The following is a 24,668-nucleotide window of genomic DNA, read 5'->3' on the forward strand; positions in this document are numbered from 1 at the left end:
TTTCACAAACATTTTGACCACACTTTTTTTTTTCTACTGGATTTACCCAATTTGTTCGGATTGAGCATTCTAATAAAAAAAAAAGTGAGAATAGAAGCAAAAGTTGAAGAGCACAAATCTTAAAAAGACAAAGTAAACAGCATGCAAGATGTACAACAGCTACGATTTATCCAGAAATAGTGTCTCTGGTTCTGCCATGAAGGGTAAAAGAAAACCCTTCTATTGCCCTTCCTACTATGTACAGTCAGAACAGCGGGAAAAGGAATTAAAAAATGACGGAAGATGGAACCCTTTTTTTTTTTTTTTTTTTGGGGGGGGTGTGTAAAATATATAATATGCACAAAGGTAGCTACAAATGGCGCAGCAATGGCATCCGCATTTCCCCTTTACTCTGATTCGCCAAATTGTGAGGCAATTGAATAGAATAGCCTCTCCATGTAATGAAAACTCTTCTTATGAGGTTTGCCACTGAAGGTCTTAGCTTCAAATCATCCAAGGTTCCACCACTTCTTCTTTTTCTTAGGCTCATATTGCGGTGCCTCTATATTAGCGAGAGAGCAGCAATGGTAAAGCAGCTAAAACCGTTAGAATTTAGGAAAAGACATCCAGCATGCAAGTTAAACAAATCAAACACTCATGACAACGTATCAGATGATATAATAAGAGACTTGCAAAATTTGCAAAAAGACATTTGTTTACCCCCAACAGTACTTCACCCATGGTGTTTTCATTGGGCAGTTTTTTTTTTTTTTTTTTCCAGCCAAGAGATGCTCATGTTTTTCAAAATTGCTTTTATAGAAGACCAAGACAGCATCAGATGGAAGCCAGAAAAAGATGGACCCTACTAAGAAGTATCATAGAACAATATTCATTGCTTTGACAAACAAGATCCAACTGTTTACCTCCTTCTGGATAAATAGAATTGTAGTGCACCTCCGCCCAAAAGCTCAAGAAAATAACTGCACAAAATACAAGTAGCAAGGGATTTGGATTTCAGATCTCATCCAACGTTTTCATGGATCTTTCTTTTCTTTTTTCTTTTTTTTTTTTGGAAACTAATTGGTTGAAGCTGAATAAGAATTTTCTTGTTCTGATCATTTGAGTGTTCAATGTAATAAACTTTTCCCCATTTTACATTTCCTAATTCCATGATCAACAAATTTTATTCTACAACCAAAAAATCTTACATGTAAAATTTCCACATATTAGAAAGATGGTGGAGCATTCTTAGCTTTTAGATTTGTATTAATCAACACACAAGTTCAAAATGTAAGATTTTTTTATCTTACCTCGATTGGACTTTTGAACTCTTGGAAGGATCTCGATGTAACATGTATCCTTGAATGAAGTTATCACAAATATCTTGATACCATACTGCAATTGCATGGCAACATGCATAGACAGTAGTTAAAGAAGCTTTAAGCCTCTAAAATAAAATGACCGACAGCAAACATGTAGCATACATGAAATCATAAAAAATAATAATTAAAAAGTAATAAAGTAACGTAGCAAGCTTGCATGAAATTTCATGTTAGTAGCTGCATTACTAGCATATTTCAAGTTGTATATAATGCAAAAGATACTGTCAGAGAAGAACAGAAATTACACAATTAGTATCCTAGAAAGAATCGCTCATAAGCATAAAAGCAATTCATTTAATTAAAGTTATGAGAATTGATATAATAATCCCTAGTCGTCTCATGAAGAATTTGGGCTCACAAAAAGCAGAGTGAAGGAAAAAGATTTATGTAACTCAATTCAACTAGTTGGAGATTCAGGCTTAGGTGAATTCAGTTGCATAAATAACTAGTTGAATCCATGTTTTCAATATCCATTAGTGATTATCATCAAATTCACAACCCATTGATACATTCCAGAAAAAGGTTAATAAATAACGTGAAGATCAACAGAAAGAAAAGCAGACAAAAAGAAGAGGGAATCTACAAAGTTATCTATTTTTCCATACCGAATCTGCGGCAGCCTGCAATGTAACGTGGTCACCCCATTCACCACTCCTGATTTTAGCCACATAAAAAGTACATACATATGAGCATGAGCATGAATCTATTTAAAGAAAGCTATGGGAATTTTTTCTTTAAAAAAAACAAGAAGAAAGAAAGAAAGAAAGAAACAGAGATAAGTAACAAACTTGCTCATTTTCTTCAGATAGTCATCATAAGCCATAGGAACATAGCTGCTGTACATTTGCGGCTGAGATTTGAGCTGATGAAATCAACATGGCGTGAAATATGATTACAGTCATGCTTACATGTATACGAATGGATCAAGAAGACTCTAGTACAAGTACATAGAAGCACACTTATTAAAACACCAACCAACCTGATCAATAACTCGTTCTCTCACCAATTTGTGGTGCTCAGGAGAGCGATAGAGTTGATCTGACAGAGAACAAAACTGCAAAAACACATAAACAAGTGAGACATACCTTGAGCAAATAACACTAGGTAATAGAATTCTAGAAGCAAGCTTTTTGCACTACCATTTATCTTTAAAATAAAGTGGGTACCAACCTGACAGTTACCATCTCCTTGAACTTTATTCTCAACAAGATAATATACCTTTAACCTAATAAAACAGAAAAGACATTGATATTAACAATATTGTTCAAGTCAAAATAATTTAGAGGCAAAACCACAACATTCATCAAGGAAGGAGACACATGAAACACACCAAAAACCTAGATCTCAAAACCCATACTGTAGGAGAACATGATAACATGAAAGATACTAACACCCACACACTATGCCTATACTGAAACCTCTACCCCCAAAATGTTAATAATTGATAATAATATGAATGTATCTATCTAGAAAATAAAGTTATCCACAACATTTTCCGATGGCAGGTATACCATAAGGCACCCAAATATCCACTTCCAGCCAGTTCTCTATCTCCTGTTGTAGTTTGAAGCAGTACATTATAATATAAAGACAAATACTTGGGGATTCACACCTTATGAGATGGTCCAGGTGACAAATTTGCATAAAATTAAAAACACAGGAGAGGAATATATATACAGCACCTTTCTAGCAGTCTTTGATGATCTGACATCTGTTCATCCTCCGATGGTATTTCTCCATTAGTTTTAGGAACATGCTGCCAAAAACAGATGAGAAATTTAGGATACTCAATTCTTCATTTTTGAAAGGATATCAATCACTCAAGTTTGGAAGGAATATTATCTTAATCTTCATTGCAATGTGGTATAGTTTGGCAGAAGTCATACTTACAGAAACAGGAACCATCTCAGTTATCCTCTTGCCCACTTCACCATCAAGAGCAGATTCATTTTCTATATTTAAAATAAGTGTCAGCTCTTCCATCTCGAGGGAATTTTCTCCATTGCTAGAAGATGAAGTAGGAATCAATATTTCATCCTTCTTGATAGAATAATCTGCCATATTTTTGCTGCAATCATCAGCATCCATCATGCTTTCACTGTGAACAGTGACTGTCTGATCATCCTCATGCTCTACACATGGCAGATAAAATAAAATACATCATGAAGAATAGAGGGCCAAAAATAACCATGGAATTGCATAGCAGGTGCGGAATTTCCTAGTACCAGAACCATGGTATGTTTCATGAGGACCAGGCCAGTGCTGTGTAATAATTGATTCTCGTTCAGTGTTATTGAACCCAGATGCTTCCACATAAGCAATCCTTGAAAGTTCTTCTTGGAGAGCACGAGCAATAACAGCATCATTCTCCACATTACTTGCATATAACGGGTCATTATAATATTCTCTAACATACTCAACGTTAAATGTATCCATGCCATAACAAGTAACAGAATTACATGAACCAGAATTTGAAAGTGTACAAACATCAATTAGATCATGGAGACCCCATCGAACAACATCTGGATCCTGCTCATATAAAATCATCTTGGCTATCTCTTAAAGAAAGCACAACTGCCTTGTGATATGTACTTGCACAAATCTTTCTAACGGGCACCTGCCAAATTAGCCATAATATGGAAAATCTAATCAAATTCACTATACAGAAACAAAACAAATAACTTCAAACTTTCACTAATTAAAAGCCAAAACTTTCTATATCCTACAATAAGGCCACAAAACCCATTTGCAGCAATCGAAATTAAACCCTCCTAATTTCAACATAAAAAACCCTCCTAATTTCAACATAAAAAACCACTCATGCAATTACGCTGCTAACCCAATTCCCATCCTTCAATCAAAACTTCATATTTCCAACATCAAGAAGCTACATCTTAGTTTGAACCTTAAAAGAAAACATCATTAAACAAACATCTATCACCAAATTCAATTAAAAAAAAATGCATCAACAAAGCAGCAAAAAGGACATAACTTTACTTTAAAAAAAGAGAAAAAATTCCTTTCCTTGAAACCCCTAACAACATTCAATTCAATCAAAAACCCCAGAGAAAAACAAAACCCATCACCAATTCAACCAAACACAACATAAAGTCTTCAGATTTCCAACATCAAGAAGCTACGTCTTAGTTTAACCCTTAAAAGAAAACATCATTAAACAAACATCTATCACCAAATTCAATTAAAAAAAAAATTCAAATGCATCAACAAAGCAGAAAAAAGGACATAACTTTACTTTAAAAAAAGAAAGAATTCCTTTCCTTGAAACCCCTAATAACATTCAATTCAATCAAAAACCCAAGAGAAAAACAAAACCCATCACCAATTCAACCAAACACAGCATAAAGTCCAAACCTTATTCAGATCACATAAAAAAAAATCTGAATACAACAACATAAGTACGTACCTTGTTCAGGTTTTTAACTCCAAGATAGGCAACAAAGAATCTATCTTTTTCTTTTTTACTTTCCCTTTCGAACTAGATAGAAAAAGGGATTTACTTGAAAACCGAACAAGTGACTAGGAAGACTCTTAACAGAAAGAATATCATAGAGATATTGGGTTTGGTGAAAGCGGCCGTCTATTTAGTATTTAGGCATCCTTTGTTGAAATTTGTATAAAGTTGATGATGCCTTGCGGTGTGCTATCTCTGAATCCTCCGATTCTCGGTTTCTTGAGCCACGTGTATTTTTTCTGGATTATCTTTTTTCTTTAGTTAACTTTTCGGTTTCTGCTTGTTAAGAATTTTAAAAGTTTTTTTTTATTATTATTAATTTTGCGGATTAGTTTGATATTTGGGGTCCGCTGTACAATTAGTTTCTACTTTCTACAATTAGTTTTTAGAATATTCCAATGTTTTTCTGGAAGGTTGAGTACGTTGTTTGTTACAAATTAATATTAATTATTGATGACTGAATTAATTAATAAGATCATGTTTATTTTTGTATTTTTAAAGTATTTTGAAAAAAAGTTATTTTTTATTTTTTATTTTTTATTTTTTTTTGCTTGAAATTAATATTTTTTTGGTGTTTTTAAATTATTTTGATGTGTTAATATTAAAAATGATTTTTAAAAAATAAAAAATATATTATTTTAATATATTTTTGAGTAAAATATATTTTAAAAAACAACTATAATCATATTTTCAAACACACTTTAAATCCTAGGATGTGCTGGTTATTAATTTCTAAGCGTTGGAATTTTGGATTGTTTAGTAGAACATTTTTATTTTATTTTTATGATTTGTTTGGTATTATAGGATTAAATACCAAATTGTTTTGACATACAACTACCACCGATTGATTTTATATTTCTTTTACTCAAAAAATAATTTTGCCCTTGATTTGACAATAATTAGTTGCGTGTATTTATTTTTTATTTTTTATAATATGTTCCTTTGCATATTCATTATAAGGGATGTTGTGTTTAATCTCCTGGTGGATTTTTTTTTTATTTTCCAGTTAAAAAACAGTGATTTCCAAAGTATTTTATTATATATAATCTTTCTATGCCATGAAATATTCTATACAAGATTCTTTAAGATCATGCAGTGATTTGAGGTGGAAAAATCTAAGTAAAAAAGGAGAAAAATTTGAGAGTGAAGTTTTAAAGGTGTTAAAAATATTAAAAGAAGAAAGTTTTAAGAATGTTTGTCAAGAATTATAAAAATCATTAACCATCATCATGGATCCTAGTATTTCTTAAATTAATTTTTAATTAGATAAAAATAAATAACAAATTTAAAACAAGGGGTCGAATGCATTACAGCCATGTCTTTGAACTTAAAACTCTATAATGTGGACGGACTGACCTTTTTCCTTTTTTTTGGTATGAAGACAGAGAAGCGCGGCGAGGATAGGATAAGTGAACTGGCAGATGGGGTATTGATTTCAGTCCTTTCCTTCATGACAATGAAGGAGGCGATAAAAACTAGTGTCCTTTCTTGTAGATGGGAAAAGCTCCGGCCTTCTCAACCCTATTTGAACCTTGATGCTTGGACTTTTTCTTGAAGGATCTGGTTCAGTAAATTCCATCCTCGAGACTCCCTCTTTAGAATATGAATTGCATATTTGCATGGATGCAGCATTTTGTGGCTCTAATCGCGTATCCTTCTGGAATTTGGCAGCATAAATAGAATACACTGAATCTTGTTGTCTTAGTTTAACTCAGAATTACAAAGGGAAAAGGACCTTTGAAACTCCCTCCAAAGCCTCCTCGGAGTAGAAACTGGCGGGGCAGCCTTGTGACACCTTTTGCTGGTAACAACATGCTGGTCTTGCATAGCTGTCCAGCAAACCCGGCAAGCACGTCCTTTTGTCCAAGTACTCCACAATGAGCGTCCCATTGCATGCTGATATACTTTCCTTGTTCACTTGCTAATTATCTAGTACAAGATTTTGTGTGATTGTCTGCTTTTAAGAATATAAACCTTCTGTGTTTGTATGAATAGGGTTGTAATGGTTCTGATTTCTACCCATTTGCAGATTTTAAGGTACTAGCATTATCCAACTCAGAGAAGAAGCCTGCATCAAGCAAGTTATCACTACAGTCCAAGGGGCTTACATCCTGAGACTGACGATTCAAAGTCCACCAAAGTTGAATGACCGTTCGTTTTTTAGGGATCAAAGAAAGTAGAATTCTAGCGCTCCTCTGTGTGTTTATTTTAGCCGAGGGCAGTTCGTTTTTGGATTGATCTTAATGTCTCACGGCTTTGGCATTTGGTTTACTGCCCAACTCTATACTCTGATTCAGTAGCTTTTTTCAGACACATCTGAGGCAGCTTCTTAAAAGTGCTAGTGCTAGTGCTTTTTATATACTTGACAGTAAAATAATTTCTAATTTTGAACCCATATCGCCTGTGGCTTTAGTTTAATATCATCATCCTTTATGAGACGAGTCTAGCGGACCATTAGACCACTTCAGAAATCCATCTCTACAGATTATGGCTCGTATTTTATAGACAACGACTTCTGAACCAATTCTACCACTACCATCTGTTAAAGAATCGTGCGTGCATTATTTGTCTTCTTGATAGGTGAGTCAAAAAGCTAATAATTTAACAGGGGGTATCCTGTTCGGAGAAAGAGCATTTGGGCTCCCTCACTAGGCACCAGGCTGGCCCGTGTTGCCGTGTTGGACGGCTGGCTTCTCTAGGTGGATTGGTGGGTGTTGAAGAATGTCCACGTGGAGATAAAATGGCCTATCAATGTCCATGTGTTAACCCGGATATATCAACCCTTACTGCATAATTTTGCATTCAAGACGACATTGATTATCATTGTTTCTGTCCGTGTGTGCTTGTATGGTATACGGCGTATATACTTCCATAGAGGCCATCGATCAGTGAATTATATATACGCAATACACATGAGCGAATGTAATCCATTCTAAAACGAAAATCTGTGCACAAATTAACTCATTTATTTTATCAAACCTTTACAATTGTATCTCGAGGAAAGCAGGTAGAACAAAGTAGTTTACTTACACTTAACAAAAAGGCGGCCTCCATACATGAGCTGCTTCATCAAAGCAAGATTCATTGCCTAGTTCTCCAAGCAGACCAACATCCACTCTCTCCAATTATTGGATCCACAAACCTCATCTTTATACGTTCTCTTTTAGATCTTTCGGGAGCATCTTTCGGGGCCAAACTCTTCATAGGGAGCAAGGGGCTTCCATTGTCTGTTGTGTCAACAATCTTGTTGATCATCTCCAGGATTTCACTCATTTTGGGGCGTGTTTTTGCCTGTCTTACCAAGCAACAATTTGCTACGGCAGCAAGCTTCTGGGCAGTCTTAATGTTATATTTCCCCTCAAGCCTTGGGTCCAAGATCAACCTGAACTTTCTTGCACCAGAGAGGTGTGGCCTGACCCATTCCAAGAGTTTTTGTTCATTCTTTGGGCGGTTCCTATCCAAAGGACGTCTGCCTGTTATAAGTTCGTATAGAAAAACCCCAAAGCTCCACACATCGCTTTTAGAAGTGAGACGCCCGGTTCGAATATATTCAGGAGCTGCATATCCGATTGTTCCAACTACCTGTTTGCAAATGAGACAAATTGGTTCCTCAGTTTCTTTATATCTACAAACTGATCTTACTACAGAGTTCTGATGATGCAGTAATACAGTCTCAAAGACCCTAGATGGCTGAATAAATAGCGTTATCAAATCAGCATAAGAAAGTTCGCAGGAACATAAGTGATGTGAAACTGAAAGCAAAAAGTTATAGTTCGGCTTCTAATGCTACTGATTGATAAGCCTTGTCAATTCAGCATAAGAGCAGTTTGTTTGACATGATTGAAGGATCATTTTTAGTAATCATAAACATACTGCAGTCGAAACATGGCTCAAACCATCTGAAGGTCCCAATCTGGCCAGCCCAAAGTCTGATAGCTTTGCATTCCATTGGTCATCCAGTAGTATGTTTGAAGACTTGACATCTCTGAAAATAATCTGTACAAACAATGAAAGAAAAATGGTACATGCAGTAAAGTGAAGTGAAGCAACTAGACACAGTAGCACAACCAAATTGAAGAACGCCGAACAAACTCGAAATGAAGAGCAGAGGGGGAGGGAAAAATATGGTAAATATGAAGATCCAAACCCAACCCCAATCTCTGAAGGAGGGTTGGAGGTTCACAAAAACTCAGTAATAGCAAGCTTATAACAATATCTTAGAGAGTCAAGTTAAAAATACCTGAAAATCCATTCCTTCATGGAGGTATGCTAAGCCTCGGGCAGCATCCTGGGCAATTTTTACTCTTGTCGCCCAGGGAAGAACCTTCTGAAATTTACTTGACAAGTGATCCTGCACACTTTTGTTGGGCATAAATTCATACACCAGAAGGCGCTGGACTCCCCGTTCATCGTCCTCAGCACAGTAGCCCACTAATTTGACAATATTTGGATGTTCAGCAATCCCTAGAAAATTTACTTCAGTCACCCATTCCTTGTGCCCCTGTGAACAAAGATGAAATCACCCTTAGCAACATCTCATAACTAAGAATCTGAAGGCAATAACTTTCTCTCTTCTTAATTACAATCTTCTGAGTTCAATTCTCAATTCATCAGATTTCAAGTGCTAAGATTTTTCTAAGGCAATAATCTAAAGACAATGAAATTTTGTCTTGTTAACAATTTTCTCATCAAGGACTCGCTCCCCAAACAGTAAATGTTGATTTAAGAATGATATGTAGTAACCAGGCATGGAGAAAAAAAGGAAAACTTGCCTGGAGCCCTCTTCTGCCCAGTTGTTTGACAGCGATATCGATCTTCTTACTTGAGTCTTCCATGCTTCGGATTACTCCCCTGTACACACCACCAAATCCACCCTCTCCAATCATGACAGAGCGGCTGAAATTCTTTGTCGCTGTCTTCAGTTCTGAGAATGTGAAGACTCTAAGATTGCTCTGTCTTTGAGACAGAGCAGCAAATGAGTTCTTTGTGGACGAGTCTGTGCTAAAATCTGATACATTCTGAGAATTGAACTCAGACCCAGATTTCCTCAGGTCACGATCAGTTGACATCGACGTTGATGTAGACGAAGTGGATCGGGCAGAACAGATTTGGTTACAAGTCTTTGGTTCTTCATTTCTCTCTTTATTAGAGAAGTGAAAACACTTCATAGTTCCTAAAGGACCAACTGCCTAGTTGCATACCCACAATTGTGTTAGCATTACAACAACGACATCATAATTAAGGATACGAGAAAACAAAAGTACAGAAACCAAACATGTTTACAAACTCGAAACACATCCAAATACCCATAAAATTACCAATGGTATTCAAACAAGCAAAACCTTAACCTATGAAGTCAGGCAATTTATTCAATTGCAAAACTAAATAAATTATCCAAAACTTGCATGCTAATCAAATCAACCAAGCCAAAAAGAGGCCAAATTTTCCTCACAAAGCACTTTAATAAAAGGTAATTAACTTAAAACATGAACCCTATTGTTATTTTCTAAAGGCAATAACTTTCTCTCTTCTTAATCACAATCCCATAACATAAAGAGCCTAAGCCAAGTTGTTGCCATTTTCCTTTCATAAAGAGCCTAAGCCATCAGAATTCACCAACCAAGATCATATGCTCCTGATTCCCGGGAGCATTGTCTTTGAAATCTCATCCATAACCAGAAGCATCCTATCTTTATTCAAACAACCATGAATCAACGCAAAGCTTGGAGACGATACACCACTGAGGGTGAAATAGTCACCAACCAAGAACAGAAGCTCCAGAACCCAATTCATCCATGTAAGGCAGCCTTCATTTCATTTACCCATTCTCTCACATGACAATAAGCTCCTTATTCTTCTTTAAAGAAATATTTTTTTTCTTAAACAGTGCAACTAGATAAGCAAGCCCATCAAGAAACAAACGCAAGCAAAGATGTTAAAGAAAGTCTGCTAAAGCATCAAAATTTAATACCCATTTTGCAAGATAAACAACAAAAGGAGAAAAAAAAGCCACTCACCTCTCTCTCTATAGTAAAAAATAGACGAAAAGAACACAGCTCCTGCTATCCTTCACAGGTATTCACGTAAACAAAGATTCAGAATCCAAAAGGGAGAGCAGTGATTGATTATAGACTCAACAACGAGCACTTCATGGTCAAAAAGTCAATAAAAGGCAGCTGGACTGTCGTTGATTTTAATATGCAGGAGAGGTTGTTTTTTAAAATATATTTTGTTTTAAAATAGATTAAAATAATATTTTTTTTTATTTTTTAATATTAATATATAAAATCTATATTTACTAAAGAAAGCAAAAAAAAAAAAATGAAAATGTGTGGAGGGTTATATTTGCCGTGTGAGAGGAAAAACCGTGTGAAAGATACTGATAAGTGTGTTGTGGGATTGTTTCTCGGAAAAAATGAGATTCTTCTTACAGGTGACAATTACATGGATTTTTTTTATTTAAAAATATATTTTTTAATATTAACACATTAAAAAAATTTAATATTTTCTTTTTAAAGTCAACATATTTTTATAATACATTAATATCAAAATCAAACGCCCCTCTAGTAATCTGTACAGTTTTTGTTTGTATCTAATTTCTTAATGATATATCTAATACACGTTCGTTGGTGTTTTCAAATGTTAGTTGGAAGTTGGAAACCATTAAAGTCCCTGTGCTTTTATTTTTTTTTCAACTTGGTTTTTTTTTTTATCAATAATGAAGGTATTTTCGTCCTCCACTACTTTTTTTTCTAACTAGTTCATTAATTAACTAAGAAATTGTATATTAAAATGTGCATAATTGTATTTTTTTAATTAACATGGATGTCTGGGTCAGTTTGTACGTACTTCGACTAATCTCACGAACCCTGAAGTTAACGACCATGTAAGTCTCCAATGGCTCTGAGGTTTGTGAGACTCGAACTGGTGATCTCTAGGGAGAAAATCTAAAATCTAACTAGTTGAACTACACCCCTCAGAATTATACATGAAAATTGTACATTGATTATGCCAATCACTTATATTACATTTTTATTTGATGAGAGAATATTGTTGGTAGCCAAGATTGTAATGGTTGCTTCGTGTCATGTGTTAGTGTCTTATTAGCTGGACAAAGCTGTGTGTAGAGAGAGTGACAACTATTTCATAGACACTAGACTGGTTTTAAACCTCGTAAGATGACAAGCAACATAGGCTTTATATTTCGAGCATGAATTAGGCTCACGTCATGCAATATCGAAGGCTAGTCCTCTTCTTTCTTAATGTTTAAGACATGAATAATGTGTTGTATGTTCTTAGCAACATGTAAGGCACTACATGTTACTATATATGGTGAGCAGGTAGAGGGTGTGATTGCAAGAAAGATTCTTTTTTGCCCTTTTAAGATCAGTTTTAGTAAAGATGGGATTTGAAATTAATTAAAAGATGAAAGATCTCGCTTCTCTTCATTAATGTCATTTCAACAAGTCTTGGTCTACTGTGCAGTGGTAAATTCTTGATGTGATCTGATGCTACTTGTCTGCAATGGTCAATAATATTCCACCATCAAGCATGCCCCACGCTCACAAAATGATAAAAATCCCTTTGAATTTGAACTCGAGCTCGCTTGAAAGATAAAGCTTCCCGTAAGAACTGGTGATCAAAAGATCACGCCACTAGGTGGTGCGATCTACATTCCAGAGTCAATGAAACTTAATTCTCTAACCAGACAAAACTGAGAATCAGTCACTTTCATGTCCAAATTCATTCTACGTGCGTAAAGCGAATGTTATGAGATCTGGCTCCACTCAGTGAGCCAGTCAATCCTTCCTAAAATTGCCTTGGGTGAGAAAAAAAAAAAACACGTTAGAAAATATTACTAGGGTTTTAAAAAGATTATCCGAATTAATTCAAATAACCCGGTCATGAGATTCGGATTGAGTTGTTGAGTCTTTTAGACCATGCCTAGGATATCATATAATGGCTATAATTGAGCTCAGCTACAATACTATGGGCTAAGTCTAGCCCATATTGGGTCATGTAGTCAAGTAGGGGTGTGCAAAAAAACCGGAAAACCGAATAAACCGAGAAAACCGAGAAAAAATTAACCGAAAAAACCGAACCAAAAAAAAAAACCGATTAAACCGATTAGAATTGTTAGAAAAAATCCCGGTTCGGTTCGGTTTCGGTTTCCAAAGTCTGAAACCGATTGAACCGAACCGAACCGAACCGGTTCAACCATTCCAGCATTAAAAAAAAAACCCAAGTATAAATAGAAAAAACCCTAGACCTAAAGTGCAGTTGACGCCCCCCTCCCTCTCTTTTCTCTGCCTCTCATCATCTTCTCACACGGCCCCCCTCCCTTTTCCCTTTTTTTCTCTTTTTTTCTCCCTGACTCTCATCATCTTTTGATTCTTTTCACAGCCCCCCTCCCTTTCCCTTTTTTCTCCATGCCTCTCATCTCCCCGTAGCCCCTCCTCCTTTTCTCTCTATCTCTCATCTCTCATCTCTCATCTCTCATCTCATCTCTTTAAGTTCACCCTTGCATCAACAATACATTTACTCTAATCAAACTACATGGGCTGGGCAGATAAAAAAAGAGACGACTTTTTGATGATTAAAATTCTAACTCCATTTCAAGTTTATCTCTGCAGTCTGCATCTTGTGGGTTTTTGTTTTTTTGTTTTTTTATTATTATTAAGTTATAATTTGCTTGTAATTTGTGGGTAGATTTGTGTTCTTGAACAACAGAAATCGAGATTTGCTTGTAATTTGTGGGCACTGGACATCGAGATTTGCTTATAGTTTGTGGGCACTGGGCAGATCTGTTTTCGTGAACAACAGAAACTGAGATTTGCTTGGAGTTTGTGGACACTGGGCACCGAGATTTTCTTTTTGGTTTTACCGGTTTTTGAACAACAAAAACCGAACCGAACCGAACCGAAACCAGTCGGTTTGAACCGGTTTCGGTTTTAAAATTTTAAAATTAATAATGTCGGTTTGGTTCATTTTTTTATGTAAAAACCGAACCGAACCGGATTTGCTCACCCCTATAGTCAAGTCAAGTGAACTAATCAATCCCTCTTTGTTTTCTGGGCCTAACATTGTTTAAACTTTAAACTCACAGTTGAGCCAGGCGTCAAATTGCCTACACATGCCATATTCTGGTAAGTTTAGAGAAATTGCACGAGTCTTTCCTGTATGTTCATGAATTATTGTCATTGGCATGGCATTGCTTTAAATGGGATTGGAACTACTTCATCTCGTAAACTAGTCTAGAGAAGGCCATAATAGTTGCATTTAGCAGGGCTATTTGGCTTATCCCAGAATCAATTTCTTTTGCACCCATGCGCAGGTCCCAAGCAGTTTCTGATTTTTCTAAGAGAAAAATCATGAGCTTAATGTTTTTTTTTTCTTTTATACTCCTGCCAGATGTTTCTGCATAAAGGAATAAAGAGAATTTCTCCTCGATTTCATAATTTTCAAGTAAACAACACGAGAAAAGAGGGATCATTATTTGATACGGAAGTATTACAGAACCATTTAAATTTTCAAATTGTTGTGAAGGTTCCTTCTGCCCTCATGGCCTTACGAGCATGATACGTAAGTATTAGAGAATCATTTAAATTTTTTTCTTGCAAGTAACTTTCAGACGAGAACCCTCAAAGACCCTATTAGGAAATTCCATGATTTGTCAATTATATACTGTTTATATTTCAAACTTACTATCTCTTCCCCTCGAAACAGAAGCTTGAAGAATGATGTCTTTTTACTTCATTTTACTCCGATGCATTACTCTAGAAAATGGAAGAAGAAATGCTATAGTATTCAGTTCTCTCCTTCATAAAGTGTTGGGTTAGTTTAATTACTTGTAGTTGTAGCTTTACATCTCTCAAGAATCAAGTGTTACTTCATTAATGATCTGGAATGTGCACTCTCCGGTTTTCTCTGATATTTTATCGTGTTTTGAAGCTTGCCCGTTAGGCTCAAGAGGACAACTGGAGCATGCGAACCCCGCGCAAGTCTGGATTCTACTTCACCACTGTCACTCTACTCTTTGGATCTGAGGTTTGCCTATAGGCTATAATGCATGTACCCTATTATTTAAGATACTGAAGCGATTGTGAAGATCTTCACTATTATATCACTACCTAATATAACTTATTTGTTACCTGGTTTAGATATGATTGTGTATTTATTATTAGCATATAATCTTAGTAGTAATCATGGGAGAAAATATATGCAAGATTGTCTTTCCTTGCTGCAAGCTTTTCCCACTCTATATATACATATGTATAGCATAAGAATGGGATGAATTATAACTCTGTTTTACCACTGCACTGTCTCACGTCTCTTCATTGCTCTATTTCAAATTTCTTCACCTATGTATGTATGATCAGGCAGGTACAATTATCAACTGCCTCCAGGACAGCCAAACCATGTTTAGCTTGTAATCCAAAGTCTGGATTCTCAGGAGTAGTTTCGATGGCTGCTAATACTGAAATCAAGAAAAGGCCTCAGATTGAGATTTCATTTAAAGGCCTAACCCTTACTTTAAGAGCCAATAACAAAACATCTATTAAGGTGTGTAACAGGAAGAATCAAGCCTGGCCGTATTACAGCTGTAAAGGGTCCATCAGTAGCTGGGGAGACAACGTTTCTTTCTGCTCTTGCAGGGAAAGCAATTGGATGCAGGATGATTGGTTTGATTCTTATCAATGGGAAAAACGAGTCCATCTACTCATATAAGAAAATTATCGGTTTTGTTCCACGAGATGATATATATCGTGCATGGGAACTTGACAGTTGAAGGGAACCTCTGGCTCAGCGCACATTGCAGGTATGCCATAAATCGTCTCTTTCACATTTCAACATTAACTTGATCTCTTTTTTATCGTGGGAAATTTTTTTCATGTATCATTTACCAAGTTTCTGTAGATAATGAATTAATTTCAAACGATAATCGAAAAGCTCATCGCCAATAAGCAACAGTCTATATTGGACATATATACAATAGGTGGAACTATGCTTGTGACCAGGTGTCTCATGTTTTTCAAATATTGCTTTTATAGAAGACCATGACAACATCAGATGGAAGCCAGAAAAAGATAGACCCTACAAAGAAGTATCATAGATCAACTTTCATTGCTTTGACAAACAAGATCCAAATGTTTACCTCATGCGACGAACAGGATTGTAGTGCACCTCCGCCCAAAAGCTCAAGTAAATAACTGCACAAAACAAGAGTTTGCAAGGGAATTGGAATTCAGATCTCATCCAACATTTTCATGAATCTTTCTTCCTTTTTTCTTCCCTTTTTTTTTTTGGAAACTAACTGGTTAAATTAAGCTGAATAAGAATTTTTCTTGTTCTGATTATTTGAGTGTTCAATGTAATAAACTTTTCCCCATTTTACATTTCCTAATTCCATAATCAACAAATTTTATTCTACAACAAAAAAATCTTACATGTAAAATCTCTACATATTAGAAAGATGGTGGAGCATTCTTCGCTTTTAGATTTGTATCAATCAACAAATAAGTTTAAAATGTAAAACTATCTAATCTTACCTCCATTGTTGGACTTTAGCACTTTTGGAAGGATCTCGATGCAACATGTATCCTTGAATGAAGTTATCATAAATATCTTGATACCATACTGCAATTGCATGGCAACATGCATAGACATTAGTTAAAGAAGCTTCAAGCCTCTAAAATAAAAAAGCCGACCGACAGCAAACATGTAACATACATGAAGAAATCATAAAAAATAATAATTAAAAAGTAATAAAGTAATGTAGCAACCTTGCTTGCTTGCTTGCATGGAATTTCATGTTAGTAGCTACATTACTTGCATATTTCAAGTTGTATATAATGCATTGAGAAAAAGATACTGTCAGAGAAGAACAGCAATTACACAATTTTTATCCTAGAAAGAATCGCTCATAAGCATGAAAGCAATTCACTTAATTAAAGTTATGAGGATTGATATAATAATCCCTAGTCGTCTCATAAAGAATTTGGGCTCACAAAAAGCAGAGTGAAGGAAAAAGATTAACGTAACTCAATTCAGCTAGTTGGAGATTCAGGTTTAGGTGAATTCAGTTGCATGAATAACTAGTTGAATCCATATTTTCAATATCCATTAGTGATTACCATCAAATTCACAATTCATTGATACATTCCAGAAAAGGTTAATAAATAACATGAAGATCAACAGAAAGAAAAGCAGACAAAAGAAGAGGGAATCTACAAAGTAAGGTATTTGCCCATACCAAATCTGCAGCGGCCTGCAATGTAACGTGATCACCCCATTGACCACTCCTAATTTTAGCCACATAAAAAATACATACATATGAGCATGAATCTATTTAAAGAAAGCCATGGGATTTTTTTTTTAAAAAAAAAAAACAAGAAGAAAGAAAGAAAGAAACAGAGATAAGTTACAAACCTGCTCATTTTCTCCAGATAGTCGTCATAAGCCATAGGAACATAGCTGCTGTACATTTGCGGCTGAGACTTGAGCTGATGAAATCAACATGGTGGGAAATATGATTACAGTGCATGCTTAAATGTATACGAATGGATCAAGAAGACTCTAATACAAGTACATAGAAGCACACTTATTAAAACACAAACCAACCTGTTCAATAACTTGTTCTCTCACGAATTTGTGGTGCTCAGGAGAATCATAGAGTTGATCTGACAGAGAACGAAACTGCAAAAACACATGAACAAGTGAGACATAACTTGAGAAAATAACACTAGGTAATAGAATTCTAGAAGCAAGCTTTTTTGCACTACCATTTATATTTAAAATAAAGAGGGCACCAACCTGACAGTTACCATCTCCTTGAACTTCTTTTTCAACAAGATTATATAACTTTAACCTAATAAAAAAGAAAAGACATTGCTATTAAAAATACTGTTCAGGTCAAAATAATTTAGAGGCAAAACCACAACATTCATCGAGGAAAGAGACATGAAACACGCCACAAACATAGATCTCTAAACCCATACTGTAGGAGAACATGATAACATGAAAGATACTAACACCCACACACTATGCCTTGGATGCTGAAACCTTTACCCCCAAAATGTTAATAATTGATAATAAAATGAACGTATCTATCTAGAAAATAAAGTTATCCACAGCATTTTCCGATGGGAGGTATACCATAAGGCACCTAATAAATATCCACTTCCAGCCAGTTCTCTATCTCCTGTTGTAGTTTGAAGCAGTCCATTATAATATAAAGACAAATACTTGGGGATTCACACCTTATGAGATGGTCCAGGTGACAAATTTGCATAAAATTAAAAACACAGGAGAGGAATATATATACAGCACCTTTCTAGCAGTCTTTGATGATCTGACATCTGTTCATCCTCCGATGGTATTTCTCCATTAGTTTTAGGAACATGCTGCCAAAAACAGATGATAAATTTAGGATACTCAATTCTTCATTTTTGAAAGGATATCAATCACTCAAGTTTGGAAGGAATAATATCTTAATCTTCATTGCAGTGTGTAGTTTCAGAAGTCATACTTACCAGGCCAGTGCTGCGTAATAATTAATTCTTGTTCAGTGTTACTTACCCCAGATCCTTCTGCAGCAGCAATCCTTGAAAGTTCTTCTTGGAGAGCACGAGCAATGGCAGCATCATTCTCCACAATCATCTTGGCTATCAAAATAAATGAAATCTCTTAAAGTTACCAGTAAGACTCTTATTTGAAAGAATATCTTAGAGATATTGGGTTTGGTGAAAGTTGCCGTGTCAAAGTTGCCGTCTGTTTAGTTAGGCATCCTTCGTTGAAATTAGCTGATGATGCCGCCGTGTGCTGCGCTATCTCTTAAAAAATTTTCATACCCTTTTTGTTTGTACATATTCTTTTTTCCCCTTTGAAGATCAGAATTAGAAAAGATAGGATTTGAAATTAATTAAGATGAAAGATCTCACTTCTCTTCATTCATGTCATTTCAACAAGTCTGGGTCTACCTTGCAGTGGTAAATTCTTGATGTGATCAGATGCTACTTGCATGCAATGGTCAATAATATTTCACCATCAAGCATGAATTAGTTTTTTTTTTTAAGAAAAAAAAAACACTTTGAACAGTATTATTTCTAGGGTTTTTTTTTTAAAATAAACTTTATCTGATCAATCGATTAAAATAACCCGGACTTTTAGCCTTGGATTGAGTGGTGGAGTCTTAAAGCTATACCTAAAATATAATATATCGTTGACCAGATGACGCTATGATGGGCTATAATTGGGCTCGACTACAATACCATGGGCTACGATTAGCCCATATCGGGTCATGTACTCAATTATATTTTGAGTGGTGGAGTCTCAAGCTTTCTTTTTTCTTTCTTTTCTGGGCCTAACGTTGTTTAAACTCTAGAAACACTTCACAGTTGAGCCAGGCGTCAAATTGCCTACACATGCCATATTCTGGTGGAGTTTAGAGGAATTGCACGAGTCTTTCCTGTATGTTTATGAATTATTGTCACTGGCATGGCATTGCTTTGAACGGGATTGGAACTACTCCATCTCGTAAACTAGTCTAGAGAAGGCCATTGCTTTAAACGGGTAGAACTTCTGCTTCAGCTATGCGTTGTTCAAAATGTTTGATGACTTGGTACTTCTCGCAAAAGGCGGCTTTATTGTCTATCATGGTGCAGTTAAGAAGGTCGAAGAATACTTTACAGGCCTTGGGATTAGCGTCCCTGAGCGTGTTAATCCTCCCGACCACTATATTGACGTTATGGAGGGTATAGTGACACCAAGTGCAAGCTCAGGTGTGAACTATAAGGAACTTCCTCTTAGATGGATGCTTCATGATGGGTACCTCATACCCCCAGATATGCAAAAGGATGCTGCTGGACTTGTTATGTCACCCGTGGACATAAATGCAGACCATGGATCAAATCCTGCTGATGCTAGAATGGGGGAACACTCTTTTGCTGGGGAATTATGGCGCAAGATGTTAAGAGCAGCGTGGAGCTGCATCGGGACAAGATACGGCACAACTTTTTGAAGTCTGGTGATTTATCATATCGGAGAACTCCAGGAATATTCCAGCAATATCGATACTTCCTTGGCAGGTAAACTCCAAGTGATTTGTTACATTTTCAGGCGTTTCTGAAGAAATAATACTCTCAGAAATTTTCAATTCTTTTTTCTTTTTTGGGCAGAGGTGTTTCTGTGCTTCTGCATTAATATTTATAATATATGAAAGATGAGAGTTCTTGTGTATAACCCTGATAAGGAAGTCACGGGCATGATTCTCTTTTGAAACATGTCTAATGTTGTTGCTCATCCCTTTGAATTATTTCTAAGAGAAATGGTAGGCTACTAGGCTCTGATCTCGAAACACCCGAGAAGAATGTTCCCAGAATGTGTAGCAAACCATAATTGCTTACTAATTTCGATGCCAAAATGCTACCTGCAGCTTACTTTCTATTCAAGCAAATACCGAGTGAATAATTAAAGTGCAGTAGCCCCTGGAAAGGGATAATATGACTCAACCTTATGAAATGTATGTGATTAACTATTTCTGTGGTCTGTGATGTTATTCTTACTCTTCATTTTCATATCAACAGGGTTTCTAAACTGGGACTAAGGGAAGCTAAGATCCAAGCAGCAGATTATCTGATCTTATTGCTCGCTGGAGCCTGCTTAGGATCAATTACAAATCCTAGTGATCAGACTTTTGGGGATGCTGGTTATGCACATTCCACCATTGCAGTTTGTGAGTAGGAAAAACTTATTTACTCAAGCTGTGAGGTTTTTTTTCCCAAATCTAATTTGCATTCGCGATATTCTTTTTAACAAAAAAGGAGTGCTAATAACTTGAAATATTTGATTTGTTTCCATGCTATGTGTTGCGATTGATTGGCACCTTGTGCTCATTGGGAACTACATGAATAGCATTGTTATTGCCATGTCAAATTTAAGTTGGATGACGAGGCTAGAGGTTAAACTGAGAAATTTAGCTCTTCAGTTGCGAAAGCAGAAAGGAAAACAAAAAGGTGCCATCTCACTGAACTTTTCGCCCTTCACAATGTTGAGAGCAAGGACCTCGACCACCCTTCCTGCTCCACGTAGCTTCACAGGATTCGGAAATACAGGAGACTTCAGCTTCTTCTGCATCAAGTAATTGCCGCTGGCAATGAAAAGAGCATTTATGTTACTAAGAAAGAACCTAAACCTCCAGTTCACGTAGTTTTCATTTGGAATGAAATAGACATCTCCAAGCAACTGCTTGGATCCTTCAACAGATGCTCATTTCCATATAATATCCCCAAGAAATTTAAGGGCTGGAACACCTCTGATCTCTACATCAACTAAAGGTCCCTGTATCAATGTCAAGCTCGAGAGTTCTGGATCATTCTGTATCATGTCAAGAGCACGCAATTGATCCTGAAATTTTTTTAAAAAAATGTTAATGATTTTTTTTGGATAAACCACAGCTCAAAATGTTATTCATCTTGATGAGAAATATTAGTTTTCCTATGCTGCAAGTGCAAAGGAGATGAGGGGGGTGGTTGTACTGATGTTCAAAGCTTCAAAGGTGCAAACAGTAACTGTAATAATACCTTTCTTTTCACTGCACAAAACTTGCAGTCAGTGGTAGATGGAGGGAGAATTTGATTGACAACAAGCCTCTTAACAGGAACATTCTCCTTCTTCAAGGATGCACGCAACCTAGATGATTCACTGATTGCCATTACCTTGGAAAAACAAACGAAATGGTAATTATTCCTTTTGAAGCAAAACACTCTTAATAAGCTACACTTCTAGCTATCCTTTTCCACTCCTTGTATGCAAATGAGCTACTCTAGAAAATGACACCATTATACTCTGGCCATTCAACGGTATATTGTGCATTCGAAATGTTTCCCCAACTGTTAAGTGAATCAGTGTTCTAGAGAACACACCAGAGCACAGAAAAGTGTGAATAGCTCCATTTTATCTTATTTTATTTTTCTTTTAAGGGAAGAAAAAAAGTTCTCCCCTCAAGCTTAGACTTAAAAGAGGATTGCATTAGCGAGCAAAAAGCCCTTCATTCGACAATAAGACATATTACCGTTGGAATCGTTACTATGACAAACTCTGTGGCATCTGTGTCACGAAAAAGCTCACGCACTTTTATCATCCTCTCCCTCAATCGCTCCAATTTGTAAGACTGCAAAGAGAGAGAGAAAATTTTAAAAAGAGGGCTTGTGAATTTAAAAGGTGGAGCATAAAGCCATTTCCCAAAGAATTCGGGCTTACAGCATCCTGTTGGCTAGTTTGTTCTTGGCCAAAAACGGATTTGATAGCTGAGGTTGCTGAAGTTATTTTTTGTCTAAGCTGCAGTACAATGAAAACAGTTTTAGAGAAATGCACGGTAACCAAATAAAAAACAGTTTCAAAGGAGCTAAAACAAGTTATTAGTCACCAACACATCCCTAGACCCTAGTTATTCCTTTGATTATACAACATAGCGATGAACTCTTTAAAAGACACCAAATTCATGTAAAATTAAATGACATGCAGTTCATTCATTATAAATAATGTTCAAGGAAGTACCTACAACTTACTCTGTATAACAACACTTTTTCTAGATTTGTATTAAATTTTCCAGGTTTTTCAGAAGTGTCAAGAACACATTTATGTTTTCATTGTTTCATGATGGTGTTTCTACCTTCAGTATCTTGCCAATGGATGCATCCAGGAAGTCCGGCAAGGACAAAAGTCGCAATGTATGGCCCTGTAAAGAACAATCATGAACCTCCGTTGATTCATTCCAAAAATTCACAGAAATTCTAGTGCTTAAGCTCACCGTGGGTGCAGTATCAAAAACTATTCGAGTAAACATACTATATTCCGGTGATTCAAGAAACTGCATCACCTGCCAAGAGTATTTATGTTCAACAAGGAAATCAAAAAATACAGAGACAGTCCACTCAGAATACAAAAATAACAATGAAAAACAAAGATAAATCATACTTTGGCAATTGCTATAGCTTCATCCAAACCAGGAGGAGGTGTGTCCAGTAGCTCTCCCAATTTCAACTCTCCTAACTTTTTTGACAAAAGGATGAAAAAACAGGTCAAGAGAAGTAAGGCATCAATCACGATCCAAAATTCTAGGTGACGGTTCTTAAAAACGCAAGTGCTACATGCCTAACTTTGGATGACCAACAGAAATGGAAATAAAAGGGAAAAACAGAGAGATTTGCCATGACTATCAAGTTATAACAGCATTGAAACCATGAATGACAAATCGGAATGCAAGTTCAGTCAGTGTAAGATACTATCTTAAGTTGCAATGCAAACAGATATAGACAAGGAATTACCTGTTCAACGAGCATTCCAAGGCCCATGCCTTCCATGAAGTCTTTGACCCCAGTCCCACCACTTTTCTGAGTCGCGCTACGAAATTCTTCCCGAGACTTGTCAGGATTTATCTGTTGCAAAGCTAAAAATCTGGCTTACTGAGTACATTGAGCAGCAAAACCACCATAAAATCACCAATAGATAGTTTTTTTTCTTTTCTTTTTAGAATGATGATTATCTTATAGTGCACATGAAAAAAGAGAGCCACCATTAAAGAAAATCAAAGGAAGGTTTATCCGGCAAACCTCAAGAGCAAACAGTGGGTATTCAGGTCCATCAACAGGTACTAGTGTACCTCCAGTCAAATCCTGAATAAAAACACGACACTCATGTTAAGCTCTACTAAAATGCAACGCAGATATTTGTAAACAAAATAAGAAAGGTACTTTCTTGTTCCAACCTGAGCAAAAGAATCACTCAAGGAGTGTGCTGGATCAGTTGAAACCACTAAAGTGGGGTGTCCACTGTTTGCAAATTTCACAGCAAGTGAAGCAGCACAGCTCGTCTTTCCTACACCTCCCTTCCCACCAAGCATGTAATACTTCCGCTGTGTCCCAGCAACCATATCATCAAATCCAGCAACATCTTCTACTGGTGCAGCCACTGATCTCACTGTCAAAAAGAACAAACAAAACAAAACGGACCCATTTCAACGCAGTCAAATTGTCTATGAAGCTGCAGAAACAGAAATTCTTCAAAGAACATTACTTTTCTAAATTGCAAACCACCATTAAACATAATATATTAATAAAATTGTTCCCTCCTCCATGACATATAAATATTTCATCAATGAATTCATCAATTAACAAGTTTGTAATAACACTTAACCATACAATTCATCAATCAAAATCCAATTATGTAGAGCTGGCCAATGAAACAAAGACGGCAATAACTCTCAATTCATATTTCAATCACAAAATATTGGAAAAAAAACCCCATCAAATTCTACACTTGAGCCAAATTCCAGTTAAAGAATCCCACTTTACAAATCTTGAGAAACCATGATAAATACGTTAAACAAGAAAAAAGGTAAATCCCAATAAAGTTTCTATCTTTATTGATAAAACAAAGACCCAAAAAAGAATCAGAAATTGAACATAACAGGGTTTGAAAAAATCACCTCTAAATGAACTTTCATGATAAGCCCTTTGCTTGATAGAGTGAAGGATAAAGCTTGAAGTTTTTGGTGCAAAAGAGAGCAAACCCACAGTAGCCATGGAGTTTCTTGAAGAAAATAACTTGCGTAGAGAAGATGAAGCTAAAGAAGAAGCGGGAGTAATTAGAGAACAAGAAGCCATTTTTAATGCTTTGGTTTGCTCTTTGCTGGTTGCTGCTTCTGGCAAGAAACAGGACAGAGTGTGTTTTTTTTTAGGATTTTGTTTTTGTGTGTTTATATACTTTCTTCTTGAACAAACCTCATAACAGCCCCCAACTTATAAGAAAATCTCCATTAGGTCCCAAATTGTTTT

At 36.0% G+C, this 24,668-nt stretch overlaps 4 protein-coding genes and 3 long non-coding RNA genes across 13 annotated transcripts; 3 read left to right on the plus strand and 4 right to left on the minus strand.

Annotated features, from left to right (window-relative positions):
• Positions 1-91: 91 nt before the first annotated feature.
• LOC7479863 (OVARIAN TUMOR DOMAIN-containing deubiquitinating enzyme 9) lies at positions 92-5,059 on the minus strand. 2 transcript variants are annotated; one of them, XM_024606011.2, is made up of 11 exons: positions 4,786-5,054; positions 3,587-3,978; positions 3,252-3,493; positions 3,044-3,117; positions 2,532-2,586; positions 2,341-2,415; positions 2,150-2,223; positions 1,967-2,015; positions 1,290-1,374; positions 903-959; positions 92-541 (listed from the first exon to the last, which is right to left on the minus strand). In XM_024606011.2, the coding sequence occupies exons 2-11, from the start codon at positions 3,906-3,908 to the stop codon at positions 489-491; spliced, it is 1,086 nt and encodes a 361-aa protein (XP_024461779.2). In that variant the 5' UTR covers positions 3,909-3,978; positions 4,786-5,054; the 3' UTR covers positions 92-488. The 2 variants fall into 2 exon arrangements, with proteins under 2 accessions (XP_024461779.2, XP_024461777.2); XM_024606009.2 differs by having other exon boundaries at positions 92-959; positions 4,786-5,059.
• Positions 1,569-17,206, plus strand: LOC127905631 (uncharacterized). The gene is made up of 2 exons (XR_008059830.1): positions 1,569-1,883; positions 17,005-17,206. It is a non-coding gene; the product is annotated as an uncharacterized LOC127905631 (long non-coding RNA).
• LOC112328317 (uncharacterized) lies at positions 6,175-7,226 on the plus strand. Its single transcript, XR_002983071.2, has 2 exons — positions 6,175-6,700; positions 6,863-7,226. It is a non-coding gene; the product is annotated as an uncharacterized LOC112328317 (long non-coding RNA).
• LOC7479865 (serine/threonine-protein kinase PCRK1) lies at positions 7,780-11,021 on the minus strand. Of its 4 annotated transcripts, none has more exons than XM_024606007.2 (5): positions 10,851-11,021; positions 9,606-10,018; positions 9,074-9,334; positions 8,707-8,829; positions 7,780-8,415 (listed from the first exon to the last, which is right to left on the minus strand). In XM_024606007.2, exons 2-5 carry the CDS (start codon positions 9,999-10,001, stop codon positions 7,915-7,917), a joined length of 1,281 nt encoding a protein of 426 aa, XP_024461775.2. In that variant the 5' UTR covers positions 10,002-10,018; positions 10,851-11,021; the 3' UTR covers positions 7,780-7,914. The 4 variants fall into 4 exon arrangements, with proteins under 4 accessions (XP_024461775.2, XP_024461774.2, XP_024461773.2 ...); XM_024606006.2 differs by having other exon boundaries at positions 9,606-10,022; positions 10,851-11,020; XM_024606005.2 differs by lacking the exon at positions 10,851-11,021 and adding an exon at positions 10,454-10,837 and having other exon boundaries at positions 9,606-10,022.
• LOC7479866 (OVARIAN TUMOR DOMAIN-containing deubiquitinating enzyme 9) lies at positions 12,687-18,839 on the minus strand. 3 transcript variants are annotated; one of them, XR_008059829.1, is made up of 10 exons: positions 18,412-18,839; positions 18,163-18,236; positions 17,647-17,701; positions 17,455-17,529; positions 17,263-17,336; positions 17,087-17,135; positions 16,383-16,470; positions 15,989-16,043; positions 13,934-14,250; positions 12,687-12,833 (listed from the first exon to the last, which is right to left on the minus strand). XR_008059829.1 is itself a non-coding variant. In XM_024606012.2 (9 exons), the coding sequence occupies exons 1-9, from the start codon at positions 18,490-18,492 to the stop codon at positions 15,283-15,285; spliced, it is 579 nt and encodes a 192-aa protein (XP_024461780.1). In that variant the 5' UTR covers positions 18,493-18,838; the 3' UTR covers positions 15,120-15,282. The 3 variants fall into 3 exon arrangements, 2 of the variants coding, with proteins under 2 accessions (XP_024461780.1, XP_024461782.1); XM_024606012.2 differs by lacking the exons at positions 12,687-12,833; positions 13,934-14,250 and adding an exon at positions 15,120-15,310 and having other exon boundaries at positions 18,412-18,838; XM_024606014.2 differs by lacking the exons at positions 12,687-12,833; positions 13,934-14,250 and adding an exon at positions 15,656-15,744 and having other exon boundaries at positions 18,412-18,838.
• LOC112328318 (uncharacterized) lies at positions 13,124-15,362 on the plus strand. The gene is made up of 2 exons (XR_008059832.1): positions 13,124-13,979; positions 14,245-15,362. It is a non-coding gene; the product is annotated as an uncharacterized LOC112328318 (long non-coding RNA).
• A 1,824-nt stretch (positions 18,840-20,663) lies between the features above and the next one.
• Positions 20,664-24,575, minus strand: LOC7494944 (ATPase GET3B). Its single transcript, XM_002311967.4, has 11 exons — positions 24,320-24,575; positions 23,600-23,811; positions 23,445-23,507; positions 23,160-23,270; positions 22,810-22,884; positions 22,643-22,711; positions 22,505-22,570; positions 22,093-22,170; positions 21,905-22,003; positions 21,414-21,548; positions 20,664-21,237 (listed from the first exon to the last, which is right to left on the minus strand). The coding sequence occupies exons 1-11, from the start codon at positions 24,495-24,497 to the stop codon at positions 21,100-21,102; spliced, it is 1,224 nt and encodes a 407-aa protein (XP_002312003.3). The 5' UTR covers positions 24,498-24,575; the 3' UTR covers positions 20,664-21,099.
• Positions 24,576-24,668: the final 93 nt, after the last annotated feature.

This window comes from Populus trichocarpa, chromosome 8 (assembly GCF_000002775.5).
Source record: "Populus trichocarpa isolate Nisqually-1 chromosome 8, P.trichocarpa_v4.1, whole genome shotgun sequence".
NCBI classification, from domain to species: Eukaryota; Viridiplantae; Streptophyta; class Magnoliopsida; order Malpighiales; family Salicaceae; genus Populus; species Populus trichocarpa.

What these genes read in the sequence shown, in the direction of transcription:
- LOC7479863 (XM_024606009.2), bottom strand. Translation starts at nt 3,908, where the DNA reads ATGATTTTATATGAGCAGGATCCAGATGTTGTTCGATGGGGTCTCCAT. An exon ending in GAGAACGAGTTATTGATCAG is followed by an intron (nt 2,224 to 2,340) that starts GTTGGTTGGTGT and finishes TGATTTCATCAG; the next exon opens with CTCAAATCTCAGCCGCAAAT. An exon ending in TGCAGGCTGCCGCAGATTCG is followed by an intron (nt 1,375 to 1,966) that starts GTATGGAAAAAT and finishes ATGCAATTGCAG; the next exon opens with TATGGTATCAAGATATTTGT.
- LOC7479865 (XM_024606005.2), bottom strand. An exon ending in TGGGCAGAAGAGGGCTCCAG is followed by an intron (nt 9,335 to 9,605) that starts GCAAGTTTTCCT and finishes CTTTGTTCACAG; the next exon opens with GGGCACAAGGAATGGGTGAC. An exon ending in TGAGCCATGTTTCGACTGCA is followed by an intron (nt 8,416 to 8,706) that starts GTATGTTTATGA and finishes ATTTGCAAACAG; the next exon opens with GTAGTTGGAACAATCGGATA.
- LOC7479866 (XM_024606012.2), bottom strand. Translation starts at nt 18,492, where the DNA reads ATGATTGTGGAGAATGATGCTGCCATTGCTCGTGCTCTCCAAGAAGAA. An exon ending in CTGCTGCAGAAGGATCTGGG is followed by an intron (nt 18,237 to 18,411) that starts GTAAGTAACACT and finishes TGTTTTTGGCAG; the next exon opens with CATGTTCCTAAAACTAATGG. An exon ending in AAGGAGATGGTAACTGTCAG is followed by an intron (nt 17,530 to 17,646) that starts GTTGGTGCCCTC and finishes GTGTTTTTGCAG; the next exon opens with TTTCGTTCTCTGTCAGATCA.
- LOC7494944 (XM_002311967.4), bottom strand. Translation starts at nt 24,497, where the DNA reads ATGGCTTCTTGTTCTCTAATTACTCCCGCTTCTTCTTTAGCTTCATCT. An exon ending in TGAGTGATTCTTTTGCTCAG is followed by an intron (nt 23,508 to 23,599) that starts GTTGGAACAAGA and finishes GTTTTTATTCAG; the next exon opens with GATTTGACTGGAGGTACACT. An exon ending in AAGCTATAGCAATTGCCAAA is followed by an intron (nt 22,712 to 22,809) that starts GTATGATTTATC and finishes TACTCTTGGCAG; the next exon opens with GTGATGCAGTTTCTTGAATC.